Source organism: Acinonyx jubatus, chromosome E2, assembly GCF_027475565.1.
Source record: "Acinonyx jubatus isolate Ajub_Pintada_27869175 chromosome E2, VMU_Ajub_asm_v1.0, whole genome shotgun sequence".
Taxonomy (NCBI): Eukaryota; Metazoa; Chordata; class Mammalia; order Carnivora; family Felidae; genus Acinonyx; species Acinonyx jubatus.
In genome coordinates this window covers 30,315,698-30,333,732 of record NC_069396.1, presented here as the reverse complement: position 1 = coordinate 30,333,732, position 18,035 = coordinate 30,315,698, and the positions used below count along the sequence as shown (strand labels likewise).

The 18,035-nt window shown below is 38.3% G+C and overlaps 1 protein-coding gene across 3 annotated transcripts in view; it reads right to left on the bottom strand.

The window, feature by feature from the left end:
* RPGRIP1L (RPGRIP1 like) overlaps positions 1-18,035 on the bottom strand; it is a 92,645-nt gene that overhangs the window by 36,834 nt on the left and 37,776 nt on the right. For all 3 annotated transcript variants that reach the window (XR_008293905.1, XM_053211360.1, XM_053211361.1), the window contains exons 12-17: positions 17,711-17,761; positions 16,849-17,028; positions 16,190-16,307; positions 11,436-11,888; positions 7,717-7,868; positions 2,913-3,291 (exon numbers count right to left, since the gene is read on the bottom strand). Coding sequence is in view for 2 of the 3 variants with exons in the window: in XM_053211360.1 (XP_053067335.1) it covers positions 2,913-3,291; positions 7,717-7,868; positions 11,436-11,888; positions 16,190-16,307; positions 16,849-17,028; positions 17,711-17,761 (1,333 nt within the window). In the remaining variant the exon portion in view is untranslated. The remainder of the gene's footprint in view (positions 1-2,912; positions 3,292-7,716; positions 7,869-11,435; positions 11,889-16,189; positions 16,308-16,848; positions 17,029-17,710; positions 17,762-18,035) is intronic.

Genomic DNA, 18,035 nt, shown 5'->3' with positions numbered 1-18,035 from the left:
AGACTGCTTTCAGAAGTTAAGGTCTCAGTGATAATACTGACTCCTAGATGAGAAAATTAACTTATAAATATTTTAATTCAATGAAATTAAATTTGGAGATTATTCAGAGTTCTTAGCCTTCTGCTAAGATATTATCTAGGTGATAGTTCAAAAATCAACCTTCATCTTGACTTGAATATTCTTGCAAAAGACTTGTCTCTATAGAAAAATATATTAGAACTTCACAAATTCAAGTAATTTATATATCAAAGGAAGACTTCATATTACCATATAATTTTATGATAACTTTTTTTTAATTTTATGATAATTTTTATCATAATTTAAAATATATTTTACTGGGATTTGTTAAATTATTCCAAATTAATAGCAACACAGCAAACAAATGTCCATAAAATAAACAAACCATCTAAAATAGTAATTTTAAAAAGTATCACCTAGCTGTAACTGTAATATAGAGTCACAAATTTTAGTCATACTGAAAAATCTTGGACTTGAAAAAAACAGAACTATATTTCAAGTATAACTTTTTTCAGGGGTATCCTTCCTTTACTTACTAGAGTCTGTTCTGACTCAAGGGTTTCACACATCTTTTAATGGCTGGCTGGGAAAGAAAAAACAAAACAACTCTAGACCTTAGAACCAAAGAATAAAGATGATAGATGGAATAGAAGGAGATGATAAACTTCTATTACAGGCACAGGTGGGACTTCTAGAATGACCAAATGAAGAGCTCAGTAAATCCTTTCCACAAAAAGAAAGAAATAATAAAACTGGACCATTTAACGGCTCTGGAAATTAAACAAAGGTGTACAACAAATTGAGAAGCATTTATTTAAGAGAATCTACAGAAACTCAGTAACAACAGTAAGAGTCAGAACAGACTCTAGTAACCTACTTCCCTGGCTGAACACGAGAATTGTAGACTGCCTGAAGTTTGAAAACCCCTTACCTAACCAATTCCTTAACTCATAGACAAAAGGTGGAAAGCCAACCAGCTCAAAGTGTTTAAGTGCAACCTTTCATCAATCAATGACTGACCACTAAACTATGCTGACTCAAACTTAAAATTAAACAAACAAATAAAACCTTACCAGAGACATCAGTGGGTACAATGAGGGAAAGATACAGATTTAGTTCAGGCAAGTCACCAAACAAAAACAGCAAGAGAACCACCCTGTGGAGTAGGGGAGGGTTGAAATCTAGAGTTGCTATAATATAGTATCCTAAATGTCCAATTTTAAAGAACAACAAAAAATCATGGCACCTATGGAGAAGCACGAGTGTATGCTGCAAATATAGGAAAAAAGCCATCAATAGACACATTCTGAGAGTGTCTAGATGTTACACTTAGCAGACAGAAACTTCAGAACAGCTGTTATAAATATGTTCAAATAACTTAAAAAATTGACATTTAAAGAATTAAAAGAAAATATGACAATAACTTATAAAACAGAAAATATAATAGAAATTTTATAAAAGAGAGAACGTAATAGAAATTTTGGAGTTGAAAGTATAATTACTAAAATGAAAAAATTCAATAGAGGGGCTCAATAGGAGATTTGAGCTGGCAGAGGAAAGAATCAGTGAACTTGAAGACTAACCAATAAAGATTATCCAATATGCAGAGAAAAAAATGAATAAAAATGAATAAAACTTCAGAGAACTGTGGGACACCATTAAACACACACATGTATGTTTCTGCCCACACATTTTCTGCCCAAGAGGGAAGAAAAGGCATAAAAAAAATGAAGAAACAGAAACTTCCCAAATTTGGTACATAAGGTTACCCTACATATAAAGAAGCTCAACAAATTCCAAATAGGACAAGCACAGTGGGATCCACACCTATACACATCATCGTCTGTTTAAAACCACACACACACACACACACACACACACACACACACACACACGAAAAATCTTGAGAACAGTATCGAGTGCAAGGAAACCATAATAATATCAATAGCTGATTTATCATCAGAAACAATACATTCCAGAAATTAGTCATCTGATATACCCAAAGTACAAAAGAAAAAAATAACTGATGACTAATATTATACCCTGCAAGACTATCCTTCTAAAGATAAAAGCAAAATAAAGACATTCCTAGATAACAAATGAGAGAATCATACCAGCAGACCTGAGTTACAAAGCATAGTAAAGGAAGTCCTTTAGGCTGAAAGGAAGTGATACCAGATGGTAACTCAAATCAACACAAAGGAATAGAGAATAATAAAGGTAATTACATAGGTAATTATGTATTACAGTATAAATATGTTTTTTGAGATTTCTCTTAACTGATTTAAAAGACAAATGCATAAAACAATAATAGTAAACTCTTGTTTAACTTATAAAAAACTAAAAAGTATATGATAATAACAGCACAAAGGAGAGGGAGGCAATGGAGCTACATTGGGTAAGGAAACAACACCAGACAGTAACTCAAATCTACAGGAAGAAATAAAGAATACAAGAAGTGATGAATACATAAATCAATGTGAGAGTCTCCTATATATATTGTCCCTTCTCTTAATTTCTTAAAAGACAAAAAGTTATACAAAGCAATAATTATAACATTGTATTGTTGGGTTTACAACATATATAGGCATTCTATATATAAATATAGGACAATAATAACACAAAGGACAGGGAAGGAAATGGAATTATATTGGGGCAGTCTTTCTATACTTTGAGGGGAACTGTTAGTATTAATTTTAGACTGTGATAAGTTAAGACACATATTGTAATCTGCAGAACTACTAAAAAAAATAACTAGAAAAAAACCCCATAGGCCCAAAGTTGAGGATTATTTGAGAACATTAGGAAGATTAGTTATAGACAGACCATATCCATAACTAAAGTATAATTTAGGTTTGTTTTTACAATTTCATACATTCAAGAAATACACTTACCTGAGATACACCTGTCATGTGCCAGTGAAATCAGAGGCACATTGGCTTTTCCTATGTAAATATTTTCTTGAGTGTCACTATCATCAAACACATAAAAACTCAGAGACTCTGACTTAAGGTATCGGTCCAAATCCATATTCATTGGCACTGGGAAACACATATGATCATCAAACTGTGGATCATTGCTACTGGGAATGATGGCTGTATCGTGGTCTGCAAAATCAAAAAACTTGTACACAACATATGGGTGTGGCTGAAGGTGGTTTGCTCGGGACTGCAGACAGTTGCAACATCTTATTGTAATATGAAGTTCATTTAAGTTGCCCTCTGTGGAATCAGTAGAACTGAGCTGAGCAGTTTTGGGTGCCTGCTGACTTGACTGGAAAAAATACATATTTATATTATAGTAATAATACAGTGACAAGATCAACAGCAGCTGCCAAACCCCAAACAAAATAATTTTGTAAATGTACAAAGAACTGCATATTTGCAACTTCACAGTGAATTTCTCAAAACTAATACTCCCTAGAACATGTGTGAACAGGTTATCTTAAGTGATTAGCAATAAACATAGAAGACTGGGTATACATGGAGAGACTGCTGTTAAAATAAAAGATAAAAAAAAAAAAAACACCTGATATTCTTTAATTCTATTTAATGACTAATGAGTAAAGTTAACAGATGGGTCCAATGACAAATGTCCTCTAGTTCACTATTAAGAGCTAATTCTTCAACCATTCCAGCTATTCAGATCATATTCCACTCTTAAGTAAGAATCCAGTGAACCTGATGGAGTCCACCTAGAGAGATGATTTCATTACATTTGGATGGGCCCTCATCCTCAACCAATGGTGTTTGGGGAAGCAGATATATTAGCCCAAGACAGCAAGTATAGTGAGGTTCAACTGCTATAACAACAAGAGAACAGGGTGAGAGATAAATCTTAGAGGGCAGAAAAAGCTAGAACTGGGAGGACATTCTAGAAGACAGATGAGTGAGAAGAATTATTAGGCAGAGCTAGAAGTTACTCTATGGCCCCTTTTGGAACTATGGTTCAGGGAGCCTGTGCATAAGTATTTTAGCAAACAAATACACTAATTAATTGTTAAGTCCACCATAGCTGATGACCTGGGACAAAGAAACATTAGTGTTCCAGGGCCTTGTTCAGTTTAGTGTTGGAAATTTCTCTACTTTCCACAAAGAGGCCCCTCTTTCATAGCATTTTTGAATCTGGGTTGAGCATCTGGAACCTCTGACTCCAGAGAAGTTAACTGGAGAAGGTGAAATAGAACCAAAGTCATAATGCCCTTGGTAGAGACATCAGTGATGTGGAGAGGGCAAGCCTGAAAAGGGAATCACAATTCTGCTTTCCCAGGGCTGGCTTGTATTCAACTATAGAATGTTGAGTGGAATGATTTAAAAAGTATCCCTTCTTGGGGTACCTGGGTGGCTCAGTCGGTTAAGTGTTTGACTTCGGCTCAGGTCATGATCTCGCGGTTTGTGGGTTCAAGCCCCACATCAGGCTCTATGCTGACAGCTCAGAGCCTGGAGCCTGTTTCAGATTCTGTGTTTCCTCCTCTCTCTGCCCGCCCCCCCCCCCCCCATACTCATGCTCTGTCTCTCTGTCTCTCAATAATAAATAAACGTTAAAAAATTTTTAAAACAAGTATCCCTTCTGCTTCTCACTCCAAATCTACCCACAAAAGTTGGAATTCCAACAAATGACTCACCCAAGCCAGAAAATGGAAGTATAAAAACAAACTACAAAACTAAATAAATAACCTGGTCTCTCTATTTTTAATTCCTTTTTCCATTACAGCACTTTCTAAAGTATGTTCTGAAGAATACTAGTCCAGAAAGATGATCTCTGGGAAACAGGTGCCATTCTTTCTTAAGTTTGGGAATCTGTCATATTAGTCATAGTTCTTTAACTGAAAATTATAGAAACAAATTCTGTCTAGCAAATACAACAAAAGAGACTTTAATGTAAGCCCATATGGTTATTTCATCGAACTATAGAGCAGAGATGTGGGTGGGCCTTAGGAAGGTAATAGGACTGGAAAACCATCAGAATTTCCTCTCAATCTAGTCTTCATTTTTCTCTGTGTGTTTGCTCATTATTCTCTTTCTCCAGTCCCATTTTCTTTCCTTTGCTGCTTAACAGCGAGAAGATGGCTGCCCTATGGCTCTCAAGCATGTTCCAAGCATGGAGAGTCTTGCTTTCTCTTGAAAGGAATCTGATAAAACACCTAAGAATAAACCTAACCAAAGAGGTGACAAATCTATACACTGAAAAGTATAGAAAGCTTATGAAAAAAACTGAAGGAGACACAAAAAAATGGAAAAATAATCCATGCTCATAGATTAGAAGAAGAAATATTGTTAAAATGTTGATACTACCCAAAGCAATTTACACATTCAATGCAACCCCTATCAAAACAACACCAGCATTCTTCACAGAGCTAGAACTAACAATTCTAAAATTTGTATGGAACCAAAAAAGACCCCAAATGGCCAAAGCAATCCTGAAAAGGAAAACCAAAGCTGGAGGCATCACAATTCCGGACTTCAGGCTCTATTACAAAGCTATAATCATCAAGACAGTATGGTACGGGCACAAACACAGACACACAGATCAATAGAACAGAACAGAGAACCCAGAAATGCACCCACAAATGTATGGCCAACTAATCTTTCACAAAGCAGGAAAGAATATCCAATGGAAAAAGGACAGTCTCTTCAGCAAATGGTGTTGGGAAGACTGGACAGCAACATGCAGAAGAATGAACCTGGATGACTTTCTTACACCATACACAAAAAAGAAACTCAAAATGGATGAGTGACCTAAATGTAAGACAGGAAGCCATCAAAATCCTAGAGGAGAAAACAGGCAACGACCTCTTTGACCTAAGCTGCAGCAACTTCTTACTTGACATGTTCCCAGAGGCAAGGGGAACAAAAGCAGAAATGAACTGTTGGGACCACATCAAGATAAAAAGCTTCTGCCCAGCAAAGGAAACAATCAACAAAACTAAAAGGCAACCGACGGGATGGGAAAAGACATTTGCAAATGACATATCAGATAAAGGGTGAGAATCTAAAATCAATAAGGAACTTCTCAAATTCAACAGCCAAAAAACAAATAATCCAGTGAAGAAATGGGCAAAAGACATGAATAGACACTTTTCCAAAGAAGACATCCAGATGGTTAACAGACATATGTCAAATGCTCAACATCACTCATCATCAGGGAAAAACAAATCAAACCCACAATGAGATACTACCTCACACCTGTCAGAATGGCTAAAATTAACTCAAGCAACAACAAATGTTGGCAAGGATGCGGAGAATACAGGAGTGCTGGTTTGGAGGGGCATATGCCCCCCCAACATTTATAGCAGCACTACTGACAATAGCTAAAGTACGGAAACAGCCCAAATATCCATCAACAGATGAATGGATAAAGAAGATGTGGTGTGTGTACACACACACACACACACACACACACACACACACACAATGGAATAATACTCGGCCATCAAAAAGAATGAAATCTTGTCATTTGCAACATGGATGGAACTAGAATGTATTATGCCAAGCGAAATAAATCGGAGAAAGACAAATATCATGTGATTTCATTCATATGAGGAATTTAATATTTAAAACAGATGAGCGTAAGGGAAAAGAAGTGAAAATGATATAAAAACAGAGGGAGACAAACCATAAGACACTCTTGAGTACAGAGACCTGAGGGTTGCTAGTGGGGTGTTAGGTGGAGGGAAGGGCTAAAGGGGCATTGAGGAACACACTTGTTGGGATGAGCACTGGGTGTTATATGTAAGTGATGAATTACTACATTCTATTCCTGAAAAAAAAAAAAAAGGCAGAATCTGATTGGCTCAACTGGGGTCAGGTGGATATCCCTGAATCATTAGTAATAGTCGGGTGGATAGTAGGAGAGAACAGGATCACTAAACGTAAATCTGGCCCCTGGAGGCTCAACCCCATGGGTTGGGAGTGACGGCAGTCCAAATGAAAAAAGATAACTATGACTTGAGCAGACATTCCAAAATGTTTCAACTATATTTTATTCCTTTGTTACTCAACCCAAGTGCATACTTTATGCTTTCCTCTTGGGATTCTTATTATACATGAGAAGTCAAGGACTCTATTTAACTTTGCCTACTTTAGTGTTTTCTGCATTCATTGGATCATGGCATTCTTTTGGAAGTATGGCCAGTAAGGCTCCATAAAACATAGTTTGGGAAATGCTGCTCTGAGGAATTGCATTTAAACTTCCAATTCACAGAACTGCAATTCTGTTTTTCAAAAGTGCCCTGGGTAGCACAAGGGAGTTCTTTTGTGGTATTAGAAAATTCTGTACCTTGGTTGTGGTGGCAGTTACATGAATATATACACATGATAAACCTGCACAGAACTAATACTACACACACACACACATACACACACACACACACACACGAGTGCATATAAAAACTGAAAAATCTGAATAAGGTCTGTAGCCTAGTTAATGGTATTATACCAATGTCAATTTCCTGGTTTTGAGAGTGTACTGTAGTTATTTAAGATGTTACAACTGGGAGAAGCTGGATGAAGGGTACATAGAACTTCTCTGTACTGTTTTTGCTACTTCCTGTAAGTCTATAATTATTTCAAAATAAAAAGTTAAAAAGAGTCACTTGATGGCTATGAAAGAAAATGATTTTGGTTTAAAGCATGACATATAAAGACATATTATAAAATTTCTGTGTCATAAAAATGTCTTAAAGTCCAACCAGCTCACCCAATGCATTTGCTCTGGCCCCTTATAATTTGATGTTATATATCCCAAAGCTTTTGCTCGTTCTCGATAAAGTCGAATTGCTTGATCCATGGGAATTCGTAATCTGAACCAGTATTCCACTATGCCAAAATTTGGGACGTCTCCTTTAGTTCCTACAAACCAATGCATAACTCACTGTTAAAATTTTATACTGAGTAAAATAATATATGACTTGCATGAATGATGTGTGATTGGCAAAGAACAGAGCTGAAGAAAATAAAGTTACTTCTGCAAGCATGAGTTTCATTGTATGTTAAGTATTATTAAAGAACTATGTCAAATTATGCTTGAGATATTCCAATTTATATTGTTTCAATCCTTCTAAAATATAAAGAAAAAACTAAACACTGTCTTAAATACTCCACAGATTCTTTCTGATGCTACAGTAGCTTGTTTTTAATAAGTTGCACTCAATGTAGACTGACAGATAAAATATGAAAGCCCACAATTATAAATGTCATACTCCACATTGTGATTCAACTTCCAAGAGATCTTGGGCACCTCTCCACTTCTCTACTGTGCCACCAGTACAGGGATAAATGCCACAGCTGTGCCAAATATATGCAAGCCATGCTCGCATGATGTTTGCCCCCATACACCCTCAGTGCTCCTTTTGACTCAGGCAGCTCTTCATCACTCTTCCTCTGTGAAGATTTCCCCTATAGCTCCTGGGGGACTTAAGAACTCCTTCCCAGAGAAGAAGGATATCCTCTCATTAGAACATTGACTCTTTTCACATAACTGTCCATTCACCAGCCTATTTCTCTACCTGCACTCTTAAGTTTCTTGAGGGCCAGGGCTGTGGTTTCCATTGATACATTCCTACCAGAGGGACTAGTACATAATGGGTACTCAATATTTGGTGAACAGAGGATATTCTATATGTAAACTTTCCTAAACATACCTTATTATTAACATTATTTCCCCATTCTCTTCATTGGTTTCTGTCTCGCTAATGGATCATTCTCATCAACATATAATACTTCATTCAAATCTGCTATCATTAAACAAAAAAATCCTAAAACAAGAATATTTATGGATACACATATTTGCTTGTATATGCTTAAAATTTCTTTGTGAAAATTTGTAGCCTTTGGTGAGGGGGCCTAGGGTAGCTGAGGGACAGGAGTGGGAGAGAGATTTTATGGCAAAAATTTTCACTTTTTTATTTTTTGACTTTGATTTTTATGTTACCCCTGTGATCAATCAATAAAATAAAATCCTTCCCCGGAAGCTAAGTCACCCTCTTATCATTCTGAAATGGTTTCTTTACTTGGCCTCTAGGATACTGTATACTCTTGGTTTGCCTCCTAAGTGACTGGCTACTCTTTACTTTCCTCTGCTGGTGTTTCTTCTTCCTCCTGAACTCTAAATTCTGTGGTTTTCCAAGGCTCCGTCCTTGGCCACTTTCTCTGCTTTCTGTACATTCATTCTCCATGTGTTATAACCTAGGCTAAAGGCTTAAAGTATATTCAATATGGTAATGACTCCCCCTTTCATATCTTTATCCCTGACCTTTGGGCTAGTTAGTGCAGCCCATATGCCATTTCCACTTGGCTGTCCAATAGGCAGGTCAGTCTTAACTTGTTCAAACAGAATTCTTGATTTTCTTCCTCAGGCCTTCCTTTCTCAGGCCTACCTCAATAAATGGCCTCACAATTCTCCTTGGTGTTCGTGACAGAAATCTTAGCCCTCCACTTCTCTCATTACCTTACATACAATTGATAAGCAAGTCTTAAAGGAACAGTTAACTAAATATACATTGAAAATAATCATTTGTCAATGTTCTCATTACCTTCTTCTTCTTCTTCTTTTTTTTTTTAGAGAGAGAGAGAGAGAGAGTGTGTGCAAGTTGGGGGGAGAGGGCAGAGAGAATCTCAGGCAGGCTCCAAGCCCAGCTTGGAGCTCAATCCCACGACACTGGGATCATGACCTGAGCTGAAATCAAGAACCTGAAGCTCAACTAACTCAGCCAGGTTGTACCAAGGTGCCTCGCTCATTACCATCTGAATTCAAGCCACCATCATCTCTCCACAGATTAATGCAATAGCCTGATAATGGTCCTATTTTCTCTCTTGGCCCCTACAGACTCTTCTTCCTACAGCACCCAAGGCAGCTTTTCTAAAACCTACATGTGGGAGCACCTGGGTAGCTCCGTTAAGCATCCGACTCTTAACTGTGATCTCACGGTTCATGGGTTTGAGCCCCACGTAGGGCTCTGACCTGAAAGCATGGAGCCTGCTTGGGATTCTCTCTCCCTCTCTTTCTGCCTCTCCCCTGCTCGCTCTCTCTCAGAAATAAACAAACATTAAAAAAATAAAATCTATGTGTGATCATGTCACTTCCCCCCTCAAAACTCTCCAATGACTTTCATCACCGAGAGATAAAAACTCCACGTTCTTCACCATGACCTACAAGTTTTTACGGCATGACCTAGTCCTTCCATAGTTTTTCTCTTTTATTTAAGCTTATTTAGAGAGAGAACGAGCGAGAGAGCAAGGGAGGGGCAGGGAGAGAAGGGGGGAGGGGAGAGAGAGAGAGAGAGAGAGAGAGAGAATCCCAAGCAGGCTCCGCACTGTCATGGGGCTTGAACTGTGAGATTGTGACCTGAGCTGAAATCAAGAGTCGGATGCTTGACTGACTGAGCCACCCAGGTGCCCCTTGGTTTTCTGTTTTTCTTTTTATAGTGTATCTTCAAAAAAGTTTTTATTTAAATTCCAGTCAGTTAACATACAGTGTAATATTAGTTTCAGGTGTAGAATTTAGTGATTTAACACTTCCATACAACACCTGGTACTCATCACAAGACGTGCCTCCTTCACACCATCTCTTATTTAACCACCCCCCCCCCCAACCTCCCTGCTGGTAAACATCAGTTTGTTCTCTATAGTAAGGAGTTTCTTGGTTCGCCCCTCCTCCTTTTCCTTTTGCTCATTTGTTTTGTTTCTTAAATTCCACATAGGAGTGAAATCATATGCTATTTGCCTTCCTCTGACGGCCTTATTTTGGCGTAGTCATCCTTCTATTGTTTTAATCGCTTTCCTGCTTTAGCCGCTGGCCTTCTCGCTGCTCCTCCAATATGTCATGCTTGTCCCTCCACCTTGGTACTTGGTGTTTCCACTGCATGAAACATTCTTTCCCCGGATCCTGTCATGGATCTTCACTCAGGTCTCTACCAATGTCACCCATCAGGGATGTCTTTGTCTGAGTTCGCCATCTTCTCTCTCTCTCTTTATCCTGTTCATTTTTCTCCATCTGATGAGATATATATTTGTTTTATGGCCTGTCTTCCCCTCTAGAAGGTAGGCTACACGATGGCAGGGGCTCTGTCTTATTTAGCACCGACCCCTGTATTTCCAATGCCTGCTAACAGTGATAACAAATGATCTTACAGAATATTTGATGAATGTACTACAACATTTGATCAAAAAAGGGTATCGATACAGTAAATAAATACATGCACTTAGAAGCTTTTAAAAAAGTAATAGCCATCGCACTGATATCCTCAATGACATTTAGGATAGTCCAGTCTATTCTGGGCAGCTCAGTTAGAGAACACTGTCCAACAGCCTCAAGGGATCTTGAATCCGTACGAGAAAAGATACTAATGTAGAGCATCATAGTAACCTATACACCAAATTAGTGACTCACACATCCAAAGCTTATAAGATTGTACTTACCAACCAAACTTGCTGTGCAAAATATGCGACCACTTTTTTCTAGAATTTCATGGAATCTCAGCTGACAAGCTGCAAGTGTTTCGTAATCTGTGCTGTAAGCTTGGTGGACCTCAAGAGTGACAGTATTCTTCTGAATGTATTGTAAAAATAAGTCGTCAACATGAACAAGATACTGAGAAGTGAAGTTATATGCTGGGTGGAGGCCTTGCACTATGGGAGAGGTCTGTAGCTCAAAGTCATAGAAAGCATAGGTACAGAAAGTGACAGGCTCTTTATCTCCAGACGCCTGTAAAACTTCAGAAGAAAAGGTTACTTTGTTGATATGGATTTCAAATAGGTTTTCGCCTCGTTCTAAGTGAATGGTTTCATCAAATTCATCAACAGAGTCATCTGGCATGATTTCTGGTTTAAATTTATACTGCTTGGTGCCATAGGCAATATCCTTTAATTGGGCTGCAAGAGAAGACACACAGTTTAGATATTTTTAAATATTGACATATGAAGATACAAACTGGCTTTTGAAGTGGTAGGAAGCCGAAGTGCTTTTGGTGAAGTCTCAATCTTAAATTCTGTGACCGCACTGTTTTTCTGTGAGTAATACTGTATTATACAAAAATTCGTCCTTGGTTTTGACATCGCTTATTAACAACAAAATTACAACTCGAGTTAGAATATAGCCTGTACCAGGGAAGAGGAAAAAGAAAACAAGAAGAAAAGGCTTTTGAAAGTACAGCTGAGGTAAAGACTTGGATTCTTCCTGTTCCTCTGCTTCTGCTTTATTACCTTCTCTCCTTTAAAGTCGATTTCTCTTTCTGCTGGCTCCTTCCCTTCAGCTTATTGAAATACACACTTTCCTACTTTTAGGGGTGATGGATAATGTTTATTGTCTTGATTATGGTGATGGTTTCACAGTGTATCCATGGGCCCAAAACTCACCAAACTGTATGCTTTGAATACGTGCAGTTTAAAGTATGCTGATTATACTTCTACAAAGCTGTTTTTTTAAACAGATATATCTCTTTTTTTTTTTTAAAGTTTGTTTTGAGAGAGAGTGCATGTGCAAGCACGTGCGGGGGAGGGGCAGAGAGAGAGAGAGAATCCCAAGCAGGCCCCCCCACTGTCAGCTCGGGGCCCCACGGTGGGGCTCAGAGTCATAAACTGTGAGATTGTGACCTGAGCTGAAATCGAAAGTCAGACGCTCAACCAGCTGAGCCACTCAGGAGCCACAGATGTATCTCTTTCTAGGTACACATTTTATCCCCATGTTATATCCACATTTCTGGAAAGAATAATGTATACTGGAGTCTACAACTCCACATCTAACAGACACTCTTCTTCAACTTCTTGCGAATAGTATCTGCCTTACTTTTCTTAGGAAACTGCTCCAGAATAGGTCACCAGGAACGAATTAATTGCTAGATTGAATGGGCTTTGGTCCTTGTATTAGGTGGTTTCTATCCTTCCTTGACACTGATGATCACTTTCTCTTTTTTGAACCTCTGTCCTACCTTGGTTTCCATGTCATCATCAACCTGGCTTCTCCTTTTACCTCTCGTATCATTCTTTTAGGGTTTCTTTCCTTTTCTCATCATTTGCTGGGGTCCTGTTTTTATCCTCTCCTTAGATGACACATTCTCATGGGTAATCTCCCCCTTTTATGACTTCTGCTACTATAAATATGCTGAAGACTCTCCTCTTTCTATTAAAAAAAATTTTTTTTAGCGTTTATTTATTTTTGAGAGACAGAGAGAGACAGAGCAGGAGTGGGGGAGGGGCAGAGAAAGAGGGAAACACAGAATCCTAAGCAGGCTCCAGGCTCTGAGCTGTCAGCACAGAGCCCCATGGTGGGGCCGAACCCACGAACCCCGAGAACATGACCTGAGCCAAGTCAGACGCTTGACCGACAGAGCCACCCAGGCACCCTAAGCTTTCTATTTTTAATTCAGATTTATTTCCTGAATTCCAGACCCAGAGATCTGATGCCTTGCTGGGCCCTCTGTCTAGATATCCCCTTGGCACTTCAAACTCGATATATCCAAAATAGCATGCATCTAACACCGAAGAGTAGTCTCTTCCAGTTATTTCTGTACTTTGAATCTCAGGCGCTGATGTCAGCATCCATCCAGTTGCCCAAGCTTGATACCACGGGATCATTCTAATTTCCCTTTCTCTTAATTCTCCCCACATCACTAGTATTCAATAGTGTTTCCTAAGTCGTTACAAATTTGCCCCTGTTCATTCTCTGTCCACTAATGCTACCTTTCTTACACTCCCAGTGTTTACCACCCAGATTATGATGGAACCCAAAGTGCTTCCTTACTTCAGATCTTACTCTTCCTAGTAACTACAGCATAATCTCCCAAATGCAGTTCTGGTGTATTACTGTCTACCTTAAACACTGCTTAGTGGTTTTCTAGGTAGGTAATTAAGGTTAAAATTCTTCAGGGGGGGCAAGGGCACCTGGGTGGCCCAGTCGGTTAAGGGTCCGACTTCGGCTCAGGTCATGAGCTCACGGTTTGTGGATTCAAGCCTCGTGTCGGGCGCTGTGCTGACAGTGCAGAGCCGGCTTGGGATTCTCTCTCTCTCCCTCTCTCTCTGCGGCTCCTTGACGTGTGCTTCCTCCCTCTCTCTCTCTCTCAAAATAAATAAATAAATAAATCATAAAAAAAAATTAAAAACAAAAACAAAACTCCTCAGGGTGGCAAGCAGGGCCTGGATGACTTGGTTTTCTCCAGCCTTGCCGGGAGATCCTCCTCCCCTTATTAACCAGGAGTGGTGCCATTCATTTACAAATGAATGGCAGCCCTTCACATTAAGGGCATTTTTACCTGCCTCCTCTACTTCCTGGAAGGCCCTTCTTGCTTTTACTTAGTGGTGAATTCTCTAGCCTTCGGAGACTCCAAACCTACTGCGTGGCAGTCTTCCCCGAGTCTTCAGGTGTAAGTAGGCATCTCTCCTCAACGTATCCTCCGCATCTTTCGCGTTTCCTAGCTTCCCACTCTTCCTGGGAAGGGATACTCTATTTACTTGCTCCATCTTCTGAGGTCGCTGAGGGTGGGACCCGAGCTTTCTTTCCTATTTGGCTTCTCACTGACCAGCACTTTGCTTAGCATGCAGGAAGAGCTTGGGCAGGTTTATGGGATGAATCAGTGAATATTGGGGACTGATAATATATATTGGTGAAGTTTTAGTAAGACCAAAAGGAATGAAAATCCCAAGCTACGTGACCTCCGTGTGATTCAGGAAAATTCTATTAAGCACATTTTTATGGAGTACTACTTGAAATAAAAGGTACATACTGCTCTTTGACTGCTGGAAAACCCTGTTCAGGCAGATCGAACCCTTCTGCTTAGAGCAGTGGTTCTCAAAGTGTGGTCTGGGAATGCTGAGGGTCCCTGAAACGGATTTTGGAGGTCTGTGAGGTCAAAACTATTTTTAAAACAATCCTGACATGTCATTTGCCTTTTTCATTCTTATTCTCTCACAAGTGTACGATGGAGTTTCCCAAACTCTACATGATGTGTGATATCATAACAGATTGAATGCAGAAGCAGGTTTAAAAACCCAGCTGTTTTCTATTAAGGTATACACCAAAAAGTTTGTAAAAATGTCAAACAATTAAAAAAAAAAAAGGAAAACAATTTAAAACAGTGTAACTTTTCTTACTATTTTTTTTTGGTATGGAAAATACAGCTTTTTAAAAATAAATACTGTAATTTATGTTAACATGTAACGGATTTACTACTGTTATTTTAGCATGACATAAAATAAATATTTTCCAAATTTCTCACTTTTAATTCTTACTAGAAGTATAGTAAGTATGACCCATAGAAGCAAGAGGCCCTTGGGATCCTCAGTGATTTTTCAGAGTGTAGAATTACTGCTGGCCTAGATCCATACATTAAACATTGTATGGCAGGGGACATGAAAGAGAGACAAAGTACTTGGCATCGAAGAACGTATCCTGCCATCACAGGGAACATGCAAAACTCCAACAATAAAGAACACTTCCATAATACAGTCCCCAAACATACTTTCCGAGTACATAAGAGGAAGGATGGTAAGTACCGAGGCAGTGTTTTTCAAAGTGTGGTCTTGCACCTGCGTCTGAGTCGCTTGGATTTCTAAATATAGCAGCATCATGGGCCCCTGGATCTCCAGGGATAGGGCCCAGGAAGCTACATTTGAAACAAGTTTCCCACATGATTTTCATACTTGCCTAAGTCTGGAAACCACTGTAAGGGCATTTCAAGTAGAGGCATGAATGGTTAAGAGTGATGAGAGCCAGCTTCCTGGCACAGGCATGCATTGCATTTGGTTAGATTTCGAAGCAGGGTAAAAAGGGCGTACGTTGGCTACAAAGGAGGTTTAGGTGGAACAAAGATCCCGTGGTAGGACCGAGAAAGGTGAATCTGACAAAGAGCAAGCAGACTTGTCTGGCTGCGAGGCATAGCTTGCTGAGAAGAGAAACTCGAAATGAGGTGGTAAAGTTAGTTCTGCCGTGCTCCATAAACTACTTTGAAATCTTGCCTGCAACACTGGATCCAAAAAGCAGTAGAAAGTTACTAAAAATTCTTGAGTGGAAAAGAATCAGATAAAAACAACCTTTCTGGTAAATTCTCCTTACAGCTATGAATTGGAAAAAAAAAAAATAGAGCAAAGAGAAATCGTGAGTGTAGATTTGGACGACATTTTCAACTGTCGTAAACTCTACTCGTCTAGTTACTGTAGACGAAGAATTGTGCGCATCGTACCTTCTAGTTTCTGAATGCGTGCAGCTCTGATATCAAGAAGATGAACATATTGTTCCACTTTGAGTTCATAATCTTGCTGCAAATTTTCCATCTTCTGGGTCACTGCTTCAACTTCCATCTAAAAAAGAGGAGATAACAAGTCTCAAGACTTAGGATTAGTTCCATTTTCATTTTTTAAAGCGACTATGACAAGCATTTTCCTAGATCTTGGAGATACCAGGAGCTGTAAACCATGGTTTTCTGAAACAGCTCACAGTTTAGAAAATTATGCTTGGCAATGTTCATAAATCAGAAGTAAAATTAACAAAACCCGAGATCCCTTCCCATGGAGGTGATTTTCCCGTTTGTTACAGGCTACAATCACAGGTGGTTGTGGCAGGACTTCAGGATAACTATAACCCATTTGCAGAATGTGCTAATACGAGCACAGGTGAATTCATTGCTGGTGTTTGGTCTCTAAAACCAGGGACTTAAAAAAAACATAGTTTGTTTTTCAACTACTGACTCTAAGTACCTAGTTACGAGGCCACATTCCAGGCATGTGGTAATAAATGATAAGAGATTATAACAGATGATAATACATAACACTGCTTAGAAAAGTAAATCATCGGTTGATTATTAAGGAAAATCTATTTTCCCGAGTTAGTGTTGCACCTTACCTGATAATCTTTATTAATTTTATGTTGCATAATTAGCATGTTTCGTGTCTTTTCAAGCTCTTGCACCGTTTCTGCATGAGTTGCTTGTAGCTCTCTCATGGAGCGTTCTAGATCTTTGTTAATTTTATTGTCTACTTTCTCTAAAAAGGAAAGGTCTCCATTTTTTTGTGACTTTTGAGCCTAAAATAGAAACATGTTTTCTTACTGAAATAAGAGTTGCTAAAATATAATCATGTGAATTAATATAGATATGGCATTGAAAAATCATTAATTGAAAACAGATATATTTCCATTTTCCATCAGGAATAAAACAATCCTGATGCAGAAAATATATTTAGATAGACATTTGGAACAATTACAGAGAATTCAAAAAACAGTTTATTACTTCATGACATAAAGAAGAATCATGTACATTTATTTCTATTTCTTCAATTGATTAAATGCTACACAGTGTTGATCTAAAGGGAAAGAAATGTATTTTCTCGTGTCTTCTTATAAATAACAGAATATCCTAGGACTGAAAAAACATCTTCTGGTAACATTTATAATTCAATATTTTACTTAAGATAATAGGGTGTACCAAGGTCTCTTAGGACAAAATTGTTGATTAGTTTTATAGTGAGGTGTGTAAAAGTGAAATATTTGTACAGTTGGAGAAAGTGCTTTAAATAAGAGTTTTTGAGGTCTATTTTAATGTAATTTTGATGTCATTATGAAATATGTATATGCTGTAAGTAAATGTCACCTGACCACTTTCCTGAATAATTTATTCTCCAAGTATAAGGGTTACAGACAAGGGTCATCATTATGCTGAAACAGTTATATGTAGACATGAAATTCATGGTGAAGTTCAGAAAGTTACCTTTATAAGCAGGAGAGCTTCACTCAATTCATCAGCATTAATATCACTGTCCTGCAAAAGACAGATTGAGTAAAAGCTCACAATGAGATATTAATGGAAAGTACAAGAGACATTCCAACTATGCAGATTATCCTCACGGAACATAAGCTGCCTGATAGCATGAATTAATAAACTAAGTAAAAGAGACATTCCGACTATTCAGAATCTGCTTCTGAAATGCAAGCTGCGTAATGACCATGAATTAATAAACCAAGTAATATATTTGTCTTCTTTTGCTTTGTAGTACAGTGTTTCCTCTGTGTATAAAATATTTAGATACAGATTT